The sequence below is a fragment of the Suricata suricatta genome, chromosome 6, assembly GCF_006229205.1.
Source record: "Suricata suricatta isolate VVHF042 chromosome 6, meerkat_22Aug2017_6uvM2_HiC, whole genome shotgun sequence".
NCBI classification, from domain to species: domain Eukaryota; kingdom Metazoa; phylum Chordata; class Mammalia; order Carnivora; family Herpestidae; genus Suricata; species Suricata suricatta.
Window position 1 is genome coordinate 45866159 of NC_043705.1, and position 27560 is coordinate 45893718.

The 27560-nt window shown below is 33.7% G+C and overlaps 1 protein-coding gene across 1 annotated transcript in view; it reads right to left on the reverse strand.

Annotated features, from left to right (window-relative positions):
* The window catches only part of ADAMTS6 (ADAM metallopeptidase with thrombospondin type 1 motif 6), a 265952-nt gene that overhangs the window by 144877 nt on the left and 93515 nt on the right, over positions 1–27560 (reverse strand). Inside the window, exons 7-8 of the mRNA XM_029942319.1 lie at positions 27048–27091; positions 22606–22711 (exon numbers count right to left, since the gene is read on the reverse strand). Coding sequence (XP_029798179.1) covers positions 22606–22711; positions 27048–27091 — 150 coding nt within the window. The remainder of the gene's footprint in view (positions 1–22605; positions 22712–27047; positions 27092–27560) is intronic.

Below are 27560 nucleotides of genomic sequence, written 5' to 3' on the forward strand. Positions count from 1 at the left end.
GAGTAGAGATTCCATTTGGCTTTGGGGTATTAAAGTCCTAGGTATGTAATCCAGGTTCCCTAGCAGAATCTAGGACCTAGACTCTTTACATGCCTGTATAGAGGAATGTTCACATTTCAGTATAAACACTTCTGAGCTGGAAGTTAGGCTTCCAAAGGCAATGAAATCACTGTAATATATCTATACATTTTCTACCAAAATGTTACACTTTTTTCCTTTCATCTAACTACAAAGATGTCAGAAGAAACAAGCTATTAAATATACACTAAGATTTTGGGTGTGGTTATATGTATGCACATTTGTATGCACATGTATAATCATCATGGCAAAAACAGGGAAAGTAGCTGGAAGAGGTAATATTTGCCATTTTAATCTTCCTTATACTATAGGCAAAATATAACTAAATTAGTTTATGGCAGCTGAAATTCATAACAACAAATTACCATGATGGCGTCTGCCTACAAATCCATTTCTTTGTTCTTTTACAAAAATGAAGGAAATGCCTTATCATAGTTTCTGAAGTTGATGGTGACTCAATTCTACTTTGGTAGGTTTATTATTTCTATAACACATACAAATATAAATACAGTTACATTATTCTGTGGCCCCAGATACTTATTGTAGTAACTCCTTGACTGATCTTGCCCACTTTTTGTCATTAGTGTATATGATGGCAAAGGCCATTATTGAAATAATATGTTAGACTTTATTAGAGTAACTTTTTGGAACTCTTTATGAAGACTTTCATAAAGTCTTTACATTATTATCATTATTTTAACTACTACGGAAACATGTCTACATATGTGAAAATACATATGGTATATATCATATACACACGTGTGTATGTGCATGTGCATGTATGTGTGTGTGTAGACAGAGAGGTAACATAATTTTGGCATCTTAATGGCCCTGACCAAATGTAACATTTATTAAAACACAATAATTGAGTACCATTTAAATAACAGCAGCAATAAATTCTAATTTGAAAAATATAAAATTTTGTAATAAATTTACACAATCTAATATAAATGAGAAATAAGAATATAATACTATCATGCATAGTATTACTAGTGTGGATAAATAAAAATGAAACTATACAACTCTAAAGCTTCATCAATTTACAGAATAAAATGCTTCAGTCATGTTTCATTGACTAAACATGTTTCCATACCAGAATAATATAAGTTCATGTGCTTCCTCCAAGGGGAATAAAGGCTCCAAGGAACCACAAGTCTCATTTTATTTAAAAAAAAATTTTTTTACATTTATTTATTTTTGAGAGACAAAGAGACAGAGTGTGAATAGGGGAGGAGTAGAGAGAGAAAGAGACACAGAATCTGAAGCAGGCTCCAGGCTCTGAGCTAGTGGACTGCACAGAGCCCTATGTGGGGCTTGAACCCATGAACTGTGAGCTCATGACCTGAGCTAAAGTCAGATGCTCAACCAACTGAGACACCCAGGCGCCCCCACAGGTTTCATTTTAGATTGGACATTACAATAAAACCATTCAGCATTAATTCATTCATTAACAATTACTGACAGAATGCCTAATAATCCTTTAAAGGATTATTTATGCTATTACACAATGCATCATGTCTGGCTTTAAATTAAAAAATGGCAAGACATGCTGAAACACAGTTAAAAGACACAAAACAAGCATCAAAACTAGGTTCAGATATGACACAAATTTTCTAATTAATAGACAGAGAATTTTAAATGATTATGATTAATAGGTTAAGGGTTCTAATGGAAAAAGTAGAAAATATGGAAAAGCAAATAGGTACTATAGACCAAAGGATAAAAATTCTGTGGAAGAGTGAAAAGGAAATGCCAGAAAACAAAAACACTGTAAAAGAAATTATCAGGGGCGACTGGGTGGATCAGTCATTTAAGTGGCCAACTTCGGCTCAGGTCATGATCTCATGGTTCGTGGGTTCGAGCCCTGCATGGGGCTCTGTGCTGACAGCTGAGACCCTGGAGCCTGCTTCAGATTCTGTTTTTTCCTCTAGCTCTACCCCTCCCCCGCTCACTCTCTCTGTTTCTCTGTCTCAAAATAAAATAAAGGCATAAAAAAAAAAAAGAAATGTATCATGCCTTTGATAGTCTTATCCTAAGAATAGTCACCAAAGAAAGAATTACTGAGCTTAATGACAGGTCAACATAACCTTCCCAAACTAAAATGCAGAAAGAAAAGAGAATTAAGAGAAAAATAACTTCACAAAAAAAGAACAGAAGAGAACATTAAGAAACATTGGGACAATATCTGAAGGTATAATATACATGTAATTTGACTATCAAAAATAGAATAAAGAATAGAGCAAGGCAATTATTACAGGTAATAATGGCCAAGCATTTTCCAAAATTAATGACGAACACCAAACCAGAGACTCAGGAAGTTCAAAACAGTCTACATGTATGCATTTCTTTCAAACTATAGATGATAAAAAACACAAAGACAATCTTAAAAAAAGCCTGGGGAAAAAATACCTTACCTCTAGAGGAACAAGGGTAGGAATAACAAAGATTTCCAATCAGAAACCATGCAAATTTTATATAAAATAAAATTATTCTTCAAAAGTGAGAAAGATATAACACTTCTTCAAACACACCTTGCTGAGGAAATATATTATTAGCAAACTTATACTACAAGAAATGAAGTCATTCAGGAAAAAAGAAAATGGTATAAATCATAAACTTGGATTTACATTTTTTAAAAAAAAGGGCATCAGAAAAGCAATAAAGAAAATTGGTGACTATATTAAATGGCTAAATGGAATGAAGAACAGCAATGTCATAACAAACAGAAATGAGTAATTAAAAGTGTGCTTCTTTTTTTTAAGGTAAGCTCTATACCTGACATGGGGCTTGAACTCAGGACTCTAAGATCAAGATTTGCATTCTCTATTGACTGAGCCAGCCAGGTGGCCCCTGAAAGTCTGCTGTTATAGGTACCTGCACTACATATGAGGCAGAGTGCTATTATTTGAAGGTGGACTTAGGCTAGATACACACATAAAAATTTATTAATATTAAATATATACATATGTGTATATTATACCTTTTATATAAAACACTTATATTACAACTCAAGACCAAACACCAACATCTATTAAAATAACTACAATTGATAAGGTATGAGAAAAGATAGGATAAAATCATTTCAAATGTTCAACTAAAATCAGTGAGGGCAAAAAAGAGAGGGAAAATAAACAAAAGTGCAAAAATAGAACACTGTTATAAACATGGTAGATATTAATTCAACTACATCAATAATCATTTTAAATGAGTGGTCTAAGCACATCAATTAAAAGACAAATTGTCAGAGTGAATAAAAACCCAACACCCAACTATGTGTCCAGTATAAGAAATCAACAATAACTATAAAGACTCGGTTAAGTTAAAAGTAAGGGATGGATGGAAAAAGATATGCTATGATTACATGAATCAAAAGAAAGCTGAGGTAGCTGTATTAATTTCAGACAAAACATAGTTCAGAAAAAAAATCCTCTTTTCTTTTTGTGAGAGAGAGAGAGCATGAGAGTATGAGTTGGGGAGAAAGAGCAGAAGGAGATAGAATCTTAAGCAAGCTCCATGATCAGCATGGAGCCCAATGCAGGGCTTAATCCCACAACCCTGGGATCATGACGGAGCTGAAGTCAAGAGTCAGACACTTAACCAACTGAGCCACCCAGGCACCCCAAGAATGAGATTTCATTGTTTTCCTTTAAGTTTTTAAAGTCATTTATTTATTTATTTATTTTGAGAGAGGGAAAGAGAGAGAGCAGGGGAGGGGCAGCGAGAGAGGAAGAGAATGAGAATCCCAAGCAGGCTTTGCATTGTCATCACAAAGCCCAACACAGAGCTCAAACCCAAGACCCATGAGATCATGATCTGAGCAGAAATCAAGAGTCTGATGCTTAACTGATTGAGCCACCCAGGCTCCCCAAGAATGAGACTTCTTAACAGCAAAGGGGTCAATTCTCCAAATTATTTTTTTATTTTTACTGAGTTCTCAAATATTTTAGCACTCTGTTGTTAAATGTATATATACTAGGGATTTAACAACAGAGTGATAATATATTCAAGTCAATAACTGATAGAAATACATGGGTAAATACACAAATTTACTATTATAACTGGAGACTTCCACATGTCCTTTTCCACATGTAATTGATACATCAGGCAGGGAAAAAGAAATAAGTGAGGATACAGTTGACCTGAACTGTACTATCAATTGATTTGATCCAAATGCAATTTATAAAATACTTCATCCAATAACTGCATAATACACATTCTTCTCAAGCTTCCCTGGAATAATCACCAAGATATACTAGATTCTAGGCCATAAAACACACATGAACTAATTTAAAAGAATAAAAATCATACAAATATATTCTAACACCACCACAGAATTAAATGAGAAGTCAATAAAATTATGTTGGAAAAATCTCAAAATATTTGGAGATTAAAGAACACACTTATAAATAACATATTTGTCAAGGAAATCTTGAGAAATTAAAAAATGAAAATACAACTTATCCAAATTTGTGGGGTGCAGCAAAAGCAGTGCTTCAAGGGAAAATTATAGCATTGAATGCATAGATTAGAAAAGAAGAAAGATCTAAAATTAATTATCTAAGCTTCCATTCTGTGAAAATAAATAATTTAAATCTAAAATATGTAGAAGAAAAGAAGTAAAAATTAGATACAAAACTGAAAATAGAAAAACCAAAGCTGATTCTCTAAAAGGATCAATAAAACAGATATATCTCTGATGAAGCTAACCAACTAAAACAAGAAGACACAGATTACCAATCTCAGAAAGGTGGTTCAACATTACTGATCTTTAGACATAAAAAAGCAAAATAAAGGAATACTATAACAACTCTATGTTGACAAATACAATAGCTGAAAATGGATCAATTCCCTGAAAGACACAAACTACAAAAACTCATATAAAGAGAAATTTATAATCTGAATAGGCTTGTGTATAAAGAAATAAAATAAATAATTAATAACCTTCTAAAATAGAAAAAACTATGCCCAGATGATTTCACTGGTGAATTCCAACAAACATTTAAGAAAGACATTATAGCAATTTTCCACAATTTTTTAGAAGCAGAGGGAACATTTCCTAACTCATTCTGGGAGGCCAGCAATGCCCTAATACCACAATAAAATAAAGATATTATAAGAAAGGAAAATAAAGACTAATATTTGTCAAGCAAAATTATTAAAAAAATATTATCTAATCAAATCCAACAATGTATGAAAAGAGCTATCCACTACAACCAAATGAGATCTATTTCTGGTATTCAAAGCTGATTTAATATTCAAAAAAGCAACCAGTGTGCTCCATTATATTCCTAGGCAGAAGAAAAGAAACACATATAATCATACCAGTTGATAACAGAAAAACCATTTGACAAACTCCAACTCCCAGTCATGGTAAGCTCTCAACAGGCAAAAAATAATACGTAATTTCCTTAAAATAATACCTACAAAATAATCCTCTAGTTAACACACTTAATGGTGAGAAACTAGATATTTTAGGGGTACTGGGTGGCGCAGTTGGTTAAGTATTGGACTTTAGCTCATGATATTATGGTTCAAGAGTTGGAGCTGTGTTATGACAGCTGAGAGCCTGGAGCCTGCTCTGGTTCCTGTGTCTCCCTCTCTCTCTCTGTCCCTCCCCTGTTAGTGCTGTTTCTCTTTCTCTCTCTCAAAAATAAATAAACATTTAAAAAAGAAAGAAAAACTGGACACTTTGACCCAAGACTAAGAAATTTCTTTTTTTAAATGAATGTTTTAAAGTTCATTTATTTATTTTGAAAGAGAAAAAGTGCGAGTGAGGGAGGGGCAGAAAGAGGGAGAAAGAAAATTCCAAGCAGGCTCTATATCATAAGTGCAAAGCCTGACGCAGGGCTCCATGAAGGACTCCAACCACAAACTGTGAGATCAAGACCCAAGTCGAAGTCCAATGCTCAACCACAAGCTACCTAGAATTTTCAAGGAAATTTTGTCTTCTCATCACTTCTTTTCAATATCATACTAGAAATCTTAGCCAGTATGGTAAGACAAAAGCAAATGAATAATATATAAATGAATGAATGAATGGAATGGAATGAATGAAAAGATATAGTGACTTAAGAAAGAAATAAAATTGTCTTTTTTCACGACTTTGTTCCAAAATTCCAGTGAGACAAAGCAAAACAAAACAAAACAAAACAAAACAAAACCCTCCTGAAATGAATCCAAGAGTATAGCAAAGTTGCAGAATGTGAGGTCAATATACAAAAGCCAACTGCATTGCAATATAATTGCACAGAACAACTGCAATTGGAAATTGAAAATACAATAGCATCTGCAATAGTACAAAATACCTAGCAATGTATTTAACAAAATATGTACAGAATCTACAAACAGAAAACCACAAAATCCCATGAAAGAAAGCAAAGATCCAAATATATAGAAAGGTATTCTGTGCTCATGGAATAAAATACTAAGTACTGTTGATATTGACTATTGATATTGAACACTAAAGATGTCAATTCTTCCCAGCTTAAGATCTAGATTCAATGAAATCTCAGTCAAAATCCCAGCAAGCTGTTTTTCATATATAGGTATACCCCATAAATATTGCAGGTTCAGTTCCAAACCACCACAATAAGGATAACATGTATTATATTTAAAACTAAATACATAAATATGTATTGCATACTTGTAGAGTAATTACAAGAATTATTATATTATGTTTTAATGCATGACACAAATATCAAACAAAAATTGAAACAATCTACTCAAATATTAGGAAGTGCTGAGTTAAAAAGTAATATTGTAGAGTGTTTCCTCTATTTCAGACATTACATAACCTACCAGTCTACTCCACACATACCTCGGCATAAACTCAAATACCATGTTCAAAATTTGATTTTAAAATTAAATTAGGCACTTCTAAATCCATTAGACCTAACATTTAAATTACAGACATTTTCTCATTCTCGATATCACATCAAAGATATTTTCTATATAAGTTCTGAATTCAATATTCACAGTAACATCAAAAGTTACGGATGATGTTAAATACAAAGAACAAACTGATGGTTGCCAGAGTTTGGGGAGGTGGGGGGAGGAACAAAATGGGTGAAAGGGTGAGGGCAATACAGTTTTCCAGTTATGGAATGAATAAATCACAAATATAAAAGGTACAATATTGGAAATATAATCAATGGTATAGTAATAGACTTATAAGGTGCCAGATGGTAGCTTTACGTGCAGTGAACATAGCATATTATGTTGTACACCTGAAACTAAAGTAACATTGTATCACCTATATTTCAGTTAAAAGAAAAATACCAGGAGCACCTGGGTGGCTCAGTTAGTTAAGGGTCAGACTATTTCAGTTCAGGTCATGATCTCATGGTTCATGGGATAGAGCCCATGCTCTGCACTGACAGCATGGAGCCTGCTGGGATTCTTTCTTTCCCTCTCTCTCTGCCCTCCCCCTTCTCTCAAAATAAATAAGTAACCATTAAGAAAAAGATACTAATAAAATGTAAACACAATAAAATGTAAATACACAAAAAATTTAAGTATGGTATTAATTCAAAAGATTAAGTATGCAGAGATAATTTCTCCTGGATTTAGAATTTAAAGAGCCATCTTTCCACAAATATAGACTGCGGATATAGTGTATAGACTGGGGATGCAAACATGAGTAAATAATGGTCCTTTATTCTCAAGGAGACAAATGTTAAAAGAGTAGAGGGCTCCTAACTATCTTAAATATATTTATGTTTTTATGGTGAAATACTTCTTAACATAATAATTTCATAAGTTTGGGGCACCTGGGTGGCTCAGTCAGTTAAATGTTTGACTTTAGCTCAGGTCATGATCTTGCAGTTTATGAGATCGAGCCCGTGTTGGGCTCTGTGATGACAGCTCAGAGCCTGGAGCCTGTTTTGGATTCTGTGTCTCCCTCTCTCTGCCCCTCCCCCACGTGTGTGTGTGTGTGTGTGTGTGTGTGTGTGTGTGTGTGTGTGCGTGTGCGCGCGCGCGCGTGTGTGTATGTGTGTATACACAGCCTTTCCCTCATTCTCTCTCTCTCGGAAACAATAAATAAATAAACGTTAAAAAATAATTTCATAAGTTTAACTATTGTGAGAAAATCTAAATATAATTTATTTATCCTAAAAATTTTCTTTCAAAAATTAGAGTATGATAGTTCACATATCATATCTAAATACATATTGATTCAATTAGCTTTATTATGTGCTCAATTCATTAGTGAAAGTTTTTATGTAATAACAAACAGGTTATAAAAAAACAGTACTTGAGACAGAAAGCAACTTAAATGGCACTACTGAAGCTTAAACTTTAAATGATTAGTAGGTATTATTTACGCAGTTCTGATTCCTCTGTTAATTTCACTTTATGCTAGTTCTCTAAGACCTTACCCTTATGGATGAATTCTAAATTTACATATTTAGATCATAACTATCCCACTAATATTAGACTTGAACATCCAGGTGCCCTCTGTACATTTCCACCTGGATGTCCTGCAGGCTCAATGAAACATAAACACTTAACTCATAACTTCTTCAATTAAACTGGTCCTACTTTTATTTCATTGGCTGGTACTAATGTATTTCACTCACTAAGGTTGAAAGATGAGGGTAATCCTTAACTTTCCTTCTCTCAACACTCATATTCAGCCAAGCATCAAACCCTGCCAATTTTATCTCTTCAACATATTTTTAATCCATCCAAAAGCCACTGCCCTATTTCCAGCCCTCATTATCTGTAAACTGTATATCAGAAATGTTTAGAAGACACACTAGAGCCAGAGCTTGCCTTCAACCTGGCTTAATTTCTTTGTCTCATTTAATTCATCTGTATAACGGGGAAAATATTTATGATTCTGTGTATTAACTGTGCTTAACATACTTCTGGAACATGACAATGACTCTCTAAAATAATATTAGTAGTATTAATTTAGATAACTGCAATAGCATGTTTTCCTCTATCAAAGTCATATCTCAAGCAGTTTCTAAAGTGACCTAATCTAAAATGAAAACCTGCCATACTATCTCTATTAAAAATCACTCAGGGACTTTTCACTGTCCTAATAGATTATAGGCAAGCTCTTTATTACATATATAAGGCCATGTAAGTCTTATTTACCTCACCAATTTCATCTTACAACTTCCTCTCTAGGTATTTGACCATCCAGCACCATTAAATTCCATGTAGTCATCATGCTGCATCATGTTCCTTTAAATTTTTTTAAATGTTTATTTTAATTTTTTTAATTTTTGAGAGATAGAGAGAGATAGTGCGAGCAGGGGAGGATCAGAGAGAGAGGGAGACACAGAATCTGAATCAGGCTCCAGGCTCTGAGCTAACTGTCAGCACAGAGCCTGATGCAGTACTCGAACCCATGAACTATGAGATCATGACCTGAGCCAAAGCCAGACACTTAACCGACTGAGCCACCTAGGCGCTCCAACAAAGTGTAACAATTTTATTTGAATATAAACTGTGACAAATTAAATATCTGCAGTGTAAACCATAAATCTATTAACAGACAGCTAAGTAAGGGAGGTGTAGTTAATAGGATAATAGTTTTAAAAAGTGACATATTTTAAACTATTTAATGATTTATAAGAGAAAAACAAAACAAAAACAAATAGGAAAAACTAAGCAACAAGCAGCTAGATTAATGGCCAAAATCCACTAATTACATTAAATGTAAATGAACAAAAAAAATACAATTAAAAAATAGAAATTGTCAAATCAGATAAAAAAAAAGCAAAACCCAACTACAAGTTGTCCAAAAGAAATCCACTTTAAATATAAAGAGATTGGGGGGGCGGGCGGTGGTCCCGGGTGGCTCGGTTAGTTAGCATCCAACTTCAGCTCAGGTCATGATCTCATGGTCTGTGAGTTTCAGCCCTATATCGGGCTCTGGGCTGACAACTCAGAGCCTTGAACCTGCTTTGGATTCTGTGTCTCCTTCTCTCTGTCCCTCCCCTGCCCATACTCTGTGTGTCTCTCTCTCTCTCTCAAAAATAAAATAAACATTAAAAAAGAGAAAATATAAAAATATAGGTAAATCCATAGTAAAATGATATAAAAAGATATACCATGGAAACAGTAAGATGAAAGCTAGATTCACTACATTAATGACAAAAAGATTTCAGAGAAGTAATGTTACTAAGGATAAAATGAGATATTTCATTATGATAAAGAATTGATTAATTCTATTTGTGAATGCATGTATTTATAAAACTTCAAAATATATTAAATAAAACTGACAGAAATAAAAGGAGAAATAGACAAATCTACATATTTTTTGAGATTTCAATACTTCTTTATGAAAAAATTGATAGATCAACAATACAAAAAAAGCTAGGAATATAGGAGACTTGTACAACATCAAACAAATGGATCTAAATGAAAATGCTACAACACTCTAACCAACAACAACAAATAATACTCTTTTCAAGGATGCAAAACACATTCACCAAGAAAGAAAATATGATGGACCATAAAGCAAGTTTCAAAATAGAAAGCTCAAAATAATAGAATATATTATTTGACCACAATCCAAGAAGAAATCACACAAAATATATGAAAATAGCAATACAGTATAATGAAATGTCATATAATGCTGAAGAAGAGCCTAAAAAGAAATTTATAGCTTGAAGTCCTTTCTTATGAATGACAGGATATGTAAAATTGATGAGTTAAGCTTCTAGTTAAAAAGATAAAAAGAAAATGGGGTGGCCTGGATGGCTCAGTTGGTTAAGTGTCTGACTTCAGCTCAGGTCTGTGAGTTTGAGCCCCATATTTAGCTCTGTGCTGACAGCTCAGAGCATGGACCCTGCTTCAGATTCTGTCTCCCTCTCTCTCTCTCTGCTCTTCCCCTACTCACACTCTGGCTCTCTCAAAAATAAACATTGGGCCCCTGGGTGGCTCAGTTGGTTAAGTCTCTGACTTAGGCTTAGGTCATGATCTCACGTTCGTAGGTTCGAGCCCCGTGTCGAGCTCTGTGCTGACAGCTCGGAGCCTGCCTGCTTCGGATTCTGTGTCTCCCTCTCTCTCTGCCCCTTCCCTTCTCATGCTCTGTCCCACTCTCTCAAAAATAAATAAAACATAAAAACTTTTTTAAAATAAACATTAAAAATTTTTTAAATAAATAAAAGGATAAAAATGAGGTATTTAACCCTATTAAAAATAAGAAAGAGAAAAAACAGAGTAGAACAATGTAATTTTTATATGATCATTTTTCAATAGAGAAAATCAATGAAATAAAAAATCTGTTTTTTAAAGAAAACAATAGAATTTAAAAACCTAAAGCTATAGTGATCAAGAAGAAAAGGGCTGACATCAGCAAGATGGCAAAATAGGTAATTCCTGACTTTAGTCTCTTTTACAGAAAAAGCAACTAGCAAATATCCATAGGTAAGATACCTTTCTGAAGATCTCAGAACTCAGGTGTGAGACAGAAGCACCCCCCTAAATAACAACAACATAATAATAAGAAAAACCACATTAGAGAGGTCAGAGGAACAGTTTTACTTTGATCACACATTATCCTTCTCCCAGGTCTATGAAGCACTGTACCAAGTGGGTCCCCTGAGCTTCCTGTTTCTCCAGTGGAAAAAAGAGAGCCCAAGGAGACCATCCAGTTTCCCCAGAATCCCAGAGCATGCACCAGGAGGCCCACTTAGATGCTGTCTCATAGGAATCACTGGGGGAATAAGCTGAAGACACAGAAAGAACACAAGCTTAAAGCAATTAGCACTTTACTGCTAGAGATGTCTTGTTAGCAGAGATCCCACCCAGTGGCTCAAGTCCAGCGCACAGCAGAGCCAGTGGTCTTTTCACTGTTCTGTTAGGTTTGAGTCTCCACCGATTGGCTTGTCCCAACCATGGACCCATTCTAGAGACACACCCACACAAGTATGCAAATCACTAGTTATGACAACTGCTGAACACAGCCTCCAGGAAGCCGGAAGTTATGCCAGGCAGCCATTCAGTGCATATCAACAGCCAGCCATGGCAAGAACACATATCAGTAGAACCACAACAATGCTGTGAAAGACTGGAAGAGGAAATGGCTTCCTCAAATGCACAGATACCAATGTGAAGATACAAAGATCACAAGGAATCAAGTAAATTTCTACAAAGGACACTAATAAGTGCTAATAACTGATCCTAAAGAAATAGAGATCTATGAACTGTATAACAAAAAATTCAGAATGATTATTTTAAAGAAATTCAGTGAACTTCAAGAAAAACAGATAGATGACTAAATGAAATTAGGAAAACAATTCAAGAACAAAATGAGAAGTTTAACAACAAAAATAGGGACCATTAAAAAAAAAAATGAAAAACTCAAAATCCTGGAACTGAACACAATGCTGAAGAATTCAATACAGAACTTCAACAGCAGATTCAACAAAACAGAAAAAAAAGGACCAGTGAATTAATTCAAAGACAACTCAGCTGAAGTACCATCAGAGGAGAAAAAAAAATTGTGAGGAAAACCTATTTGAATAAGAGTATTATTCTGTAAAATATCATGATGTTAAGTCATTAAAAGAAACTGTCTATGCATTATTGAAGTTCCAAAAACAGATGAGTGGAGAAAAGGGCAGAAAGCTTATTTATAGAAATGATGGCTGAAAACTTCCCCAAATCTGAGGAGAAACATGGAAATTCAAGTTCATGACACTCGTAAGTAACAGTTCCAAATGAAAAATATCTATTCTAAGACAAACTAAAATAAAATTGTCTAAAGGGGTGCCTCGGTGGCTCAGTCAATTGAGCATCTGATTTTGGCTCAGGCCAAACTCACGGGTCATGAGTTTGAGCCCCGCACTGGGCTCTGTTGTCAGGGCAGAGCCTGCTTCTGATCCTCTGCCCCTTCTCTCTCTGCTCTTCTCTCACTCTTGCATGCTGATGCACATGTGTGCTCTCTCTCCTAAAAATAAATGAACATTAAAAAAAACTGTCTAAAATCAAAGACAGAGGGAATTTATTATCGACACTTTTCTCAGGAAAAACCTTGCAACCAAGAGAAGGCTGGAATATACTTAAAGGGCTGAAAGAAAAATAAATAAATAAAACTGCCAGCCAAGCAACACTTCATTGAGCAAAGCTGTCCTTCAGAAATGAAAGAGTTATAAAAACTTTCCAGGCCTAAAAAGGATTAGGTAGTTCTTCATTACTAGACCTGTTTTACAAGAAATGCTTAAAGGAATTCTTCAAGGTGAAATGACAAGATGCTGATAAATAACATGAGAACACAATGAAAATATAAAACACACATAAAAAAGTATATGGACAAATTCAGAATATTACAATATTATATGATGATGGTAGGTTCACTCTAGTATAAAGGTTAAAGAATAAAAGTATAAAAATAACTATAGCTACAATAATTTTAATAATTTATGGAAGCAGCTCAAGTGTGCATCAACAGAAGAACAGATAAGGATGTATGTGGCAAACACACACACACACACACACACACACACACACACACGAATATTATTCAACCATAAAAAAGAATGAAATCTTGCTATTTACAACAACGTGGATGGAGCTAGAGAGTATAATGCTAAGTGAAGTAACTCAGTCAGAGAAAGACAAATACCATATGATTTCACTCATATGTGGAACTTAAACAAAATAAACAAGCAAAGGAATAAAATAGAAATAGACAAACAAGAACAGATTCGTAACTATAGAGAACAAACTGATGGTTATCAGAGGAGAGCTGGGTGGGGGATGGGTGAAATAGGTGAAGGGGATTAAAGATAGACTTATTATGATAAGCACTGACTAATGTATAGAATTGTTAAATCACTATATTGTGGACCAGAAACTAATATAACACTGTATGTTCACTATACTGGAATTAAAATCTTAATAAAAAATAATAGTGCATACAGTACATGTGTATACATTAATTAACAAAATAAAGAATGGAATGGAACAATTTTAATTTCAGTTATGATGAGATTGTTGGGTATTGGTATATTTTTTAAGTTTATTTATTTATTTATTTATTTAATCTCTATAGTCAATGTTGGGCTTGAACCCACAACCTTGAAATCAACAGCCACATCCTCCTCTGACTTAGCACACACCAGTGCACAACTGGTGTTGATATTTTTGACTTCTACACTTAGCACAATGATAAACATTGGCTAAATTAAGAATGGATTGTATTTATGATAAGAACTGTATATCCTAAATTTTTTTTTTAATTTTGAAATAATTTCAATACTCTTATGACCACAGTAGTAAGAATCAGCAAGAAAAAGGCAGGAAAATTCACAAATACATAGAAATTAAACAACACCCTGCAGATCAATCAGTATGTCAAAGAAGAAATCAAAAGTGTAACAAAAAACTACCTTGAGACAAACATAAATGAAAAAACAACCACCAACTTATGATAGCAGCAAAAATAATTCTTTTATTATTTTTTATGTTTATAAAAACATATATTTATTTCAAATATATATACATATTTGAAAGAGGGAGAGTATGCACATGTGAGTGAGGGGGTGGGCAGAAAGTAAGAGAGAGAGAATCCCAAGCAGGCTCCCCACTGTCAGTACAGAGTTCGAAGTGGGGCTCAGTCCCATAAACCATGAGATCATGACCTGAGCTGAAATTGAGTCAGATGTTCAACTGAATGAGCCACCCAGATGCCCTTCCCTCTCTCTCTTATTATGAGAGAGAGTAAGAGAGAAAGAGAGAGAGTGCACTCATAAGCAGGGGAGGGGAAGAGAGAGAGGAAGAGAGAGAATCCCAAGCAGGCTCCATACTGTAAGCATAGAGCCCAACATGAGGCTCAGTCTCACAAACCATGAGATCATGACCTGAGCTGAAACCAAGAGTCAGATGCTTAACCAACTGAGCTACCCAGGTGCCCCATTTTCATCATAAACCATCTTAACCAAGTGGATATATAGAAGGAACAAACCTCAACATTATAAAACCCATATATATCAGGCCTACAGCTAAATATAATCAATGGTGAAAAGTTTTATACTTTTTCTCTAAAATCAGGAACAAAACAAGTATATCCTCTATACTCCCATGACGTCTATTCAACTTATTACTGTAAGTGCTAGTCAGACCATTCAGGCAACAAAAAGAAAGGCATCCAATTGGAAAGGAAGAAGTAAAATTATCTCTGTTCACAGATAACATGATCTCGAATATAAAAAATCCAAAAGACTCCTCCAAAAAATGGTTAGAACTAATAAACAAATTCACTAAATTACAGACTACAAAAATCAACATACAAAAATCAGCTGTGTTTCTATACACCAGAACAATGATCAATCTGAAAAAGAAATAAAGAAAACTACCCAATATATAGTAGAATCCAAAACCATAAAATAATTAGAGGGTCATCTAGGTGGCTCAGTCAGTTAAGCGTCCAACTTCATCTCAGGTCATGATCTCACAGTTTGTGAGTTCTGGCCCCATGTCAGGCTCTATGTTGACAGCTCAGAGCCTGGAGCCTGCTTTGGATTCTGTCTTCCTCTCTCTCTGTCCCTTCTCCACTCATGCTCTGTCTGTCTCTTTTCTCTCTCTCTCTCTCAAAAATAAATAAAAACATTAAAAAGAATTTAAATAAAAACTAAAGAAATAAAACTATAAAGTAATTAGAAATAAATTTACTCAGGGGCACCTCTCTGGCTCAGTCAGTAGAACATGTGACTCTTGACCCTGGGATCATGAATTCAAATTGTACATTGGGTTACAGCTTACACAAACTAAATAAGAAAATTAAATTAAATTTTTAAAATGGATTTAATCAAAGGTGTAAAAGAACTGTATACTGATCACAATAAGAAACTAATTAAAGAAATATTGTTAAAATGTTCAAACTACCCAAAACCACCTATAGCTTCAATATAATTCCTATAAAAATTCCAAGGACATTTTTCACAGAAATCCTAAAATTTGTATGAAATGACAAAAGACCCAAAGATTGTCACAGCAATCTTGAAAAAGAACAAAGCTGGTGGCATCACAGAACTGGAGGCCATAGAACAGAATAGGCAATCTAGAAACACACACACACACACACACACACACACAGAGCCAACTAACATTTTAAAAGAGTGCCAAGAATACTCAATGGGAAAAGAATAGTCTCTTCAATATATGGTGATGGGAAAAGTGGGCTGCAAAAAAATGAAATTGGACCCCTATCTTGCACAATTCATAAGAATTAACTCAAAATAATTAAAGATTTACGTGTAAGACCTAGAGAAAAAGATAGTGGAAAAGGGTTCTCAACATCACCAATGTGGGAAATGCAAATCAAAACCACAATGAGATATCACATCACACCTGTTAGAAGGGCTAATATAAAAAGACAAAAGATTACAAACACCAGTTAGAATGTGGAGAAAAGGGAACATTTGTTGATGAGAATGTAAATTAATATAGCCACTATGGAAAACAGTTTGAAGTTTTCTCAAAAAAGTAACAGTAGAACTACCATATGATGCAGAAATCCCACTTCTAATTATTCAGCCAAGGGAAATGAAATGATTTTCTCAGATAGATACTTGCACCCCCATGTTCATTGGAGAACTATTCAAAATAGCCAAAATTTAGAAACATAAGTGTCCATTGATGGTAAATAGATAAAGAAAATGTGGTATATAGATATATAAACAGACACACACTAGAATATTGTTCGGTCATAAAAAGAAAGAAAATCCTGTCATTTGGTTCAATGAAGATGAACCCTGAGAGCATTACAACTGAAATAAGTCAGACTAAAGACAAATACTGTGTGATCTCACTTATGTGTATAATATAAAAAAGTTGAAATCCTAGAAACAGTAAATTGGCTAGTGGTTGTCAGAGACTAGCATGTGAAGGAAAAGAGAGGAATTCAAAGTGTACAAACTTCCAGTCATATGATGAATAAGTTCTGGAGGTCTCACGTAGAGTATCATGACTATAGTTGATAATACTGTATTGTATACCTGAAAGTTGCTAAGAGAGTGGATCTTGAATGTTCTCACCACACACACAATAAAAGGTAATTAATTATATGAGTGATGGATGTGTTAACCTTATCATGGTAATCATTTCGCATTATATACGTGTATCAAATCATCACGGTGTACACCTTATATTTATACGTTATATGTCAATTATACCTCAGTAAAGCTGGAAAAAAAAGAAAAAAGGAGAAAACACAAATTACAAATATCAAGAATGAATGATAGAACATTATTATTCATATGACAGACATTAAAAAAGACAAGATTATTATGAACTGTATGATAATATATTGACAATTTAGTTAAAATAGTCTAAATACTCTGAAAGTCATAATTAACAAAAAAACTCAAAAGATTTAAATAATGTGGTTTCCTATATTTAACTTAAAAACTAAATTATTAATCAATAATCTTCTCATTAAGAAAATTCCACGCTCAGATGGTTTCATTGGTGAATTCTACCAAACATTTAAGGAAGAAGTAACATTAACTTTATGTGTACAAACTCTTCCAGAAACTAGAACAATTTATATGACTAACTTTATTCTGATATCAAAACTCAATTCAGTTTAATTTATATGACTAGCTTATTCTGATACCAAACTCAACAAAGATATTAAAAGAAAATTACAGGGGGCTTGGGTGGCTCAGTCGGCTGAGTGTCCGGCTTTGGCTCAGGTCATGATCTTACAGTTCATGGATTCGAGCCCCGCTTCAGGCTCTGTGCTGACAGCTCAGAGCCTGGAGCTGTCATCAGATTCTGTGTCTCCCTTTCTCTCTGACTCTCTCCTGCTCACACTGTCTCTCTCTCTCTCAAAAATAAATAAAACATTAAAAAAACTTTTTTAATTTAAAAAGAAAATTACAAACCAACTAACTTTTTAAGATAGTGCCAAAATAACTAGCTGTTCATGACAAAAATGGAACCTGAATTGGTACCTCACACTACACAAAAAAAATTAACTTGAAATGGATCATAGATCTTAATATAAAAAGCTAAAAGTATAAAACCTCTATACAAAAATATAGGAGAAAAGAATTCACAATACTGAAGTAGGCAAAGATATTTTAAGACACAAAAAACACAAACCGTAAAAGAAATTATTTTTAAATTATGCTTTGTCAAAAATTTTAAATTCTATTTTTTTATAAAACAACATAAAAATGAATGGCAAACAATGATTTGGAGAAGATAGGCACATTATGTATATATGACAAAGGCTTTTACCCAGCATATATTGAGAACTCCTGCAATTCAATAAGAAGAAAGCACCTCAGTTTTAAAAACATGGAAAAAGAATTTGAATAGATATTCAAAGAATATAATGAATGACAAGTATATGAAAAGATGCCCATTATCACTAACATTATTATTTACCAGAAAATAGGCGAATAACTAATTAAAATTACAATGAGAGCCACTGAAATGCATAATAATGGCTAAAATTTAAAAAAAAATACAAATGTTGGCAAGGATATTGAAGTAGTTAGAACTTTCAGAGATAGCTAGTGGGAATGCAAAATGGTATACAGACACTTTGAAAAACAGTTTATAATAAAGTGAACATAACACATACCATACTTCCAGCCATACCACCCAAGAGAAATGAAAGTATATGTCCAAACAAATATTTTTACGTGGATATTCACATAAGTTGCATTCATCATACTAGCCCCAAACTAGGAAAAACTTAAAATGTGGTAGTTGCTATTGCTATTGATAGGGGATACTATTCAGAAAACAACAAAGCTACTGGTACATACAACATGGGTGAATCTTAAAAGCATTATGCTAAGGGAAAAAATTAGACACAAAAGAGTACCCACTATATAAGTCCACTTAAGTGAAACTAATGTATAGTGATAGAAAGTAGAACTGTGGCTGTCTGGGCCCAGAGAAAAGGGGATGAGGGTGGAGACTATAGAAGGGAACAAAGGAACTTGTTCAGGCAATGAAAATGTTGATACCTTGATTGTGGTGGTAGTTAAATGGTTATATACATTTGCGAAAAATCCACTGACCCATATACAAAATGTATGCATATTTAGTGTATGTAAATTATACCAAAATGATATTTTAAAATGTACTCATGGGAAAGCAAACTCTTCCAGAAAATAGAATACTACTTCACTCATTTATAAAACTAATATTATTTTGATATCAAATCTAGACAGAGGTATTAAAGTCCCCAATACAGTCTCAAATATTAAAAATCCCTCAGTGTATGTCAATTATTAGCCTTCTATTATGAAAGTACAGCCCTAATCAAGCAGTTAGAGACACCTAGGTACTTGCAACAGGAGAAGGGAAGTTCAGATGAAAGAAAGTAGTAATAAGAGCTTCCTACTATAACCTAATTTAACATTTTATCCTGAAGTCTGCCACATTTCTCCTTAAAAAAATAAAATCATCCTAACTAATCTTCTGTATCCCTATTGGTAAGACCAAACCAAACATTGGTACTGATTTCCAAAACCAAAGCCAACATACACCTGCACCGTTTGCTAAAACATTGAACACTTCCATAAATTCTCTCAAAATCAGAGTTATAATTCACTAAATCATGATTAATTAATAAATGAACTAAGTTAATTAATTAAAAGATTTATGTTCTTAGTACCTAATCGTTTTTGTGACAAAATACTAGATATGTACAATAGTAGAGAGATTAGCATAATAAACTGCCATCCATACATTTTCAAGATGATAAAATTCAAGATGTTGCTATTCTTGCCTTCTTTCTCTTTTTCATTTTTTTAAAGTAAATTTTAGATATCCTGTCACATTAGTCCTGCAAACTTCAATATGCATCTCTAAAAATTATGAATATTTTTAAGATATCTTTTTAAGATTATTTACTTTTGTACCATGTGTAAACATGAGACTTTTCTCAACATACAAAGAAGTCTGGTTGAATTCTTGCCACCCCCTTTCAACATCACAATTTTTTCAATTGCTGAGACCTATGGCAACTACATTATTAATTAAAAAAAAATCTTTCAATGAACATTCTTTTCTATAACGTTGATTAGTTGCCTTTGGCTTATAGCTACATTATAGCTAGGCATGTTATTTAAATAGACCATAAACCTCAATCTTTCTTGTTTTCACAAAGGCATGCAGAGAAATAAAAGTGGTCACTAATTCAATTTCTGTTTGGGCCACCCACCTCCCTCCCCCAAAACAACTGGTCACTAAGGCCTACTCAAAGAAAAAAGTTTTCCCATAGCTGTTTAAAATGGATACTCTATACGTACGCAAGTATATAGTGGGTGCAAAACCATATTCTATACAAGGTAAAGAATATTGAAGATCTTCAGTCTGGTGATTCAATGGGGGGACTTCTCAGTAATTTATAGTCAATACTCTTCCCTGTGATGAATCTGCAGATACCATCACATCACGTTACATCCATCCTACTAAATGATACAAGTTATAAAAATTCAGCACACTATAACTGAAAACTATACTTGATATATTTACTATGGCTGTTGCTTTGTTTCAGGAAGAATAGGGGATTGTATTTTACTGATGCCTAAGTTGTGCCAGAGTTGACTTGCTAAGTTCCTTAAAACTAAACCCTAAGATCCTAAAAACAATTAAAGGGCTCTCCATCCATGAAATAGATTTTCCTTAATTGACCAAATAATAATTTGCTATATCGATAAAGATATGTTAGATATATCCCACCTTGTGGTCTGGGGAAAAAGGAATAGCGGAAACTGACCCATTAATCAGCTGGATATGGATAGATAGCTGATTTTCAGTTTGTCAAATAACATCTTTAAATGCAAGAATTTCTTCTGGCTCCCAATATAAAGCATTTTGTAGATTCCCCACCTCCTCATTTTCGAACAAGAATTAGTTGTGAAATAAAGTTACTCCAAACCATATAAATCTTAAAAGGTATATTCATATTCTACTTCTCTTTCACAGTCTTCTACATAAGGTATAAACCATTTATCTTACGAAGAATGAAAAGGAATTACCTAAGAGGCCAAAAACAACAAAAAAGACTCTAGGAAGTCTGACAGAAGGTCAGTTAGAATCTTCATTTTAATAAAAAATACAAAGAAAGATAAACCCTAACCTCAGCTATTAAGTACATGCAAGAATGAGCCTTACAGTGCATATGTTGACACTGACTAACTTGTGACTGCATGTGGTAATGGTGCTTCCATACACACATTGTTTATCCACTGTATGTTACTTGTCCTAACCTTTCAATGTAATTGAATCTAACAGAACCTATTAAATTGAGTCTGGTTGCATAAGATTATGACAGTCATTAATGAGCCAGATTTTTAAGTGCATTGAAGATAAAGTGACTGGTTCAGAAGTCTTTCCCTTTTTGTCTGCTGTTTATTGGAATGGAAACTAGAATACCAATATTTCTGGGCGTTCATTAAAAGTGTAATACTGACTTTTCCTCATGTCTGAATCCAGTTAAGTTTCAACTTGCTAGTCATTTGCCTTTACACATAAATCAACACTAATTTGGTAAAATTTAAATTGCAATCTTCAAAATAATGCAACAGACTAACTCAATTTCACTCTCAATTTTGAAAAAAAAGAACATAAAAGGTGAACTACTGATTTGTCTCAGGAATGACCTCTGAGGAAAGTGTATAATAAACATTCATTTTTATTTGTTCTTCTTTCCCCTCATCCATTTCTCTACCAAAAAAGCAGAATATAAAACTTAAGTCATACAAATGTCAGGAGTTCCTTCAAATAGGCTGCTTGTTTCACTTAAAAATATTTGACTATCCTTTTCAAGTTTTCAAATTTCTCTCCTTCCACATGAGCAGACTTTTACATTTGCTACTGCCTTTTGCTTGAAATAGAGAAAGTAAGGATTTTACTGCTATGTGTGTGTATGATGGGGAACAGCCATAGGACAGTTTGGGGCATGGATTTATTTAAAGCAAATATTAAAAACTCCAGATCCTCCTAAAAAGTGAATGATGTCTCACTGTTCTTTGTAACATCAATTTTGATTGTGTGTTTGTGTGTGTGTGTGTGTGTGTGTGTGTGTGTTTCAATTACATACAAGTACACCTGAAAACACAAGTTATACAGAATCAACCGTACAAACTTTACGTCTAGAAAAGGTATGTTCACAGCTGTGTGAAGAGTGAAAAGTCAAAGTAGACTTTATGGTAACAGTGTCAATAGTGAGTTGAAAATATATAGGTATTGTCACATAAGGAAAAGAAAGATTGCTTAAACAATTTAACTTGGAGGAACTAGGTGATGAGCAGACCATGCTAAAGGTAAATTATTTCAAATATATATAACAAAACTTAAGTGTGGTGCATTCACCACTCTAAAAATAGGGGTCATTGAATCATAAAGATTATTTAACAAGTCTCCAGTTCTTAAGATGATTTATCTCAACACCCCAAAAGATAACATTCTCTATTGAAATCAGACAAAAAGGCAGTAAAATATGGTTGAGCACAGGCGTTCCACACAGTAGTTATGAGTTGCTCAAAAGAGTGGAGTTCTAAAATTTATTTTGATTTTCTTAAACTCACTCACTTGTGACCAATCTCATGTGCAATGGTAAAAGCTGAACCCAGGCCAATGTCTTCATTAATGCTGCAGCTCCTTTCAGGCTCACACATTCCAGCCACAGAGGCCAAGCCTGAATAAACAGAAGGACACACAAAGGGTCAAGCCAAGGTGTTTCAGTCTTAAAAAGCCCATACTTATAAATGCCTGGATTCTTTTTAATAACCTCCATGCACAGAAGGAGCAGTTGGCAAAAGGTTAACTTTCTAGTCATTTGCAAAATCACTGGGGGGAGTTTCACTTTGCCGGCTAGACATTAATATTTTTTGAACTGCAGTCAGTGCTGGAAAATGTCTAGACTAGGGGTTAGATTTATAAATTTTACTTCTGGTAACTTGGGACCACCTAGTAACTTGAGCCAGAAGAGGGAATTCAAGAAAGCATTTCTATTTTAACATTCTTTAGGCTGTAGAAAGCAAAATATATCCACATTATTTTTCTAAAGAGATCTGTTTAAGTTTAGTGGGTTCATAAAAATATACAAGCAACTTTTTAGTTACCAAAAAAAGGGAATCCCAAATAGTTTTTTTAAATGACATTTTTTTATAAAAGCAAATATGAATGATTCAAAAGAAAAAGGAGAACTGTTAAAAATAGGTTTTGCAATTTTCTTAATCTTCTGAAATTAGTCCTGGTAGTGATGCAACAATTTCTTTTGCTATTTTAGTGGAAAGCCAGTCATTCATGCATTCAGTGTATTTATTCCTTCTTCCATCCCCCTTCAATGCATTAGTTTTACTAATAAAGCAAAAACTACAGTGTTAACTTGCTGATTTTAGTGAAATGTTATATGTTCAAGATATTCCTCCGTTGGGAATTTTGGCTTATAAAAGCTTTCATATTTACTTCCAAATAAATATTACGCCCTGTGAATTAGTACATAACTTTAAAACAGTGCTTAGAAAAAAGAATTTTTGTGTGAAAGATAAGATGTCATGTGTTATAAGGAAACACATGTCAAATCATATTTAACACATATAGGGATGAAAGTTATTTAGAAGAAATTGAAGGCAAAGTAGGAAAAACATTTTATATGTTAGTAGGCTACCAGCATTACCTAAATAATAATTATCTCTCCACAAAAAGTGATTCGATTTCAATTCAATGAATATTTATTGACTGTAATAAACAATGTTCTATGCTAGGTACAATTTCCCAGCTACACTAATTTGGAACAGTAAAAGCTATTCAGTTAATATTTTTACTGACAAGAAAGCTCTAGAAATTGTTTCTCTGTACCTTCTAATATAAAATATGAACATAATAGGCACACTGGAACAAAGTTGAGGTCAGTATTAGATTTCCTAAAAGACTGTTTGCTTTTCCTACTGTTTTATGTGGAAGGAGCAGGAGTTGGGGAAGAGGGTGATTTCTGCTTCTCTGAATTATAATATACTAGTGCTATCTTGTAGTGTCCTTCCATTGACTTAGAAATCTTGACACCTGAAGAAGAGGAAGTAAAAAGAGGGACTAGTTGGGACAAGGTGACTTGATTTTTTTGTCAATCAAAATATTTAATGAATGTTACTTCCAAATTCCATTGTGAGAAAGAGAGAGAAGAAGGAGAGAAAGAATATAAAAAACAGTTTGCAGTAGATTATCTGGCTTTAAGCTATTGATTTCAATATCATCCATGATATGGCAGGAACAAAACCACATTGAATAATGTTTCTGTTTTAAGCTTTATGAAATTTGATTAAAAAACAATTACAAAGAATAATTGTTAAATTAACATTTCTTCTATTTTCCAACATATATTATTCCATATGTTAGCTTTTTGGTTGTTGTTACTTAGTTGTTTGGTATATGCCATGTAGTAGTATTTTTCTCAATGACTCCCCAAGGTGTATTTGCTAGCACAGATTTACTTCCGTATTTGATACAAAATTAACTTAGCTGTTTTACTAAAAGAACAACTTTGGAAAGAACATATTTGGGAGATGACTGCTAGTTGAAAATATAGAGCTAAATCTTAACAGAAATAAAATAATTTAGATGTTATTTTCACAACCCCTACAATTTTCTGTATTCCTATAAAATTGAAGTTGTCAAACTTCTTATGTGTGATTGTGTTAATAGGGGTTTGATTACTATATGGGTCATTTAGATTTCCTCAGTTTGATGGCCACAGTTTGCACCCTTAAATATACTAAGCCATGTTACAACTGGTCATCAGAGATACTAAGCAAGGTACCATATGCAAGTATTAGGGTTAAACCAACATGAAAGTTGCCAGAAAAACCACCCCCCCCAAAAAAACCCTGATAAATTCTGTACTAATAATATATTTTCCATATATGAAGACCAACACATGTAAACATATTCACTCAGTTTTTACCTGACATAATACAAAAGATAAATTATAATGGCTTATAATTTGAAAAATAATTTATGCTGAGCTTGAAAATGCATCAACATGTACTAACATGTTATTGTTTTCATTTGGGAAATTAAATAAACTATAAAAGTTGGAATGCATATTTGGGGAAAAAAGAGATGTAGAGTAGAAAAATATCTTGAATGTACTTTGGTAAAAAAAAAATAACAACAAAGTACAGGCAGTGTATATTACTAATTTCCTAACCAAGAACATATCTCAGCATAAATAATCTACCTTCGAAAAGAATAGAAAGTATATATATACTCACATATGTAACTCTCAGAATATGCAAATACTAGAAAAATACAAGCTCTAGCTTTGAAGCTTAGGGCCCAATATATCCAAAACTGAGTAAGTACTTTGTAAATGCTTTATAGAATTTGAACAATAATAGAGAGGTTAGGTTAAACAGTAAGTAATAATACCAGTGCATTTTAAAGTACTTCTTTCTTTATGTTTTTAATAAATTTTTTTGATGTTTATCTATGTTTTAGAGAGAGAGAGAGAGAGAGAGAGAGAAAGAGAGAGAGAACAAGCTGGGGAGGGGCAGAGAGAGAAGGAGACACAGAATCCGAAGCGGGCTCCAGGGTCTGAGCTGCCAGCACAGAGCCGGACGTGGGGCTCAAACCCATGAACCACGAGATCATGACCTGAGCTGAAGTCGGACATTCAACCGACTGAGCTACCCAGGTGCCCCAATACTTATTTATTAAACATATTTCTTTAAAAGATTTTTACAATATCCCTGTTGCATAAGGGAAGGTATTAGTCCTACTTTGTATATAAAGAAATTGAGGAACAAAGTCCCAAATAAAGAGTAGAGGGTAATGCAATGAAACTGTCAAAGCCAGCCGTTAGTTTCCAGTTACTTTCCAATGAATTATGTTGCCTAATTAACCTACAAACCTAAATCTTTTTGATGTGAGATCTCTAAGGAAAGACAGCCCTTTATCCATTATGCTTTTTAACTAGCAAACTTCTCCACTATAAATACTCATCATTGGTTAATTGGGATTTCTTTACCCTTAAATCCTGAGGGAAAGTGGGTAGGAGAAGAGTGGAAAGGCAGATAAAAATCATGATAAATTTTAGTCTCTAAACAGGTAACTTTCCAAACTCCCTAGGAAATTAGGTAACACCTTTTCTCCCACGTCTACTTAAATTCGATCTTCTCAAAATTCTTATGAGGGGCACAGGAATAGATTTCATAATTGTTCCTTTACAGACAAGAAAATTGAGACTTGTCACAGAGAAAGTAGAAAATTCTCCTTCAGGGGCTTAACTTTTGTGTCTGTAAAACGTCTCTATGACACTAAAAATTTATCATAGGAAAAAAAAAAAGCCAGATCTTAAAAATAACTTTAGTTGCTTAACAATTAAATCTATTTGAAAGCTATCATTTTCCTCAATTTATATTTGCAGTTAACTTTTAACCAGAATGAAGTTATGCTCTACAACAAAATATTTTTTAAATTCTAAAATACTACAGAAATGCTTTTCAAAAAAACAAATGATATCTGGGGAGCCAAAGAAAGATACTCCTGTTCCACCTCCCCCCACTCTTTCACTCTCATTTTATTGTTGTTCAGGTACTGAAAATTTCTAATATCTTAATTTACAGGGATATACTTGTTTCCCAAAATTGCACCAAAGGAAGTATATTAAGAACACAGCGTCTCTTCTTTAAGCATCCCCCCAGTTTTCCCCCTTTCCTTTCCCAGCCTGATATCTGAAGATGCTGCTTGCTTTCCTTTGCTCTCAAATTCCTTGGCATTTTTGGAAAATATAGAGTGCTAAACTTTTGATTCAACATGATTATTTGAAGATTTAGAAACACCTTCTAAATTGCTTTTAATCATCATTCTACTTGTTTCCTAGTAAGTGACATACCACAAAGGTCAAGTTTTTAACAATTTATGGGAGTAATTTCAGATGTGTCAGAAAGGTAAATGACCAAATTAATGATTAAGTGTAAAGCCACTGGACCAAAAAGACAATTTGAACTATCCTCCCTTCATAAAAAACTTACCTAATGTTCCACAGGGCTTATTTTTATAAGTGCAGATATCATATCTATAGAGGAGAAAAAAGAGAGATGAAATTTGTAATCTGATGAAATTTGTAAAATATTTTCGTATATTCATCACATTTCTTTCCTGGAGCTCTGGGTTGTCAGACCACAATCAGTGCAATTATGAGCAGCCAGCTGGAGTGTCGGTATTTTCAGCACTCTGGGGGACACACCGGCTGCACTACACTCGCAGCCTCTGGCTGCAAGCCAATGGGACACCTGCCAGTAAGAAAGAAAGGTTAAAGTGGATTTCTGTAATTGCAAGTTCCAGAAAACCATCTACCATACTGTTTTGAAGCTAGAATAGCTTGTCTGCAGATTGCTACTGCTTCTACAAAAAAGCAAACGGGTGGCTTTTTATCCCCAATCTCTTTGAACCTTCTGGAATATTTTTTTATTATACCCACAGACTGTGTTTTTTACTTCTGAGCTATAAGAATTATCTAGAGATCCTTCAACTCTAAGATAGGT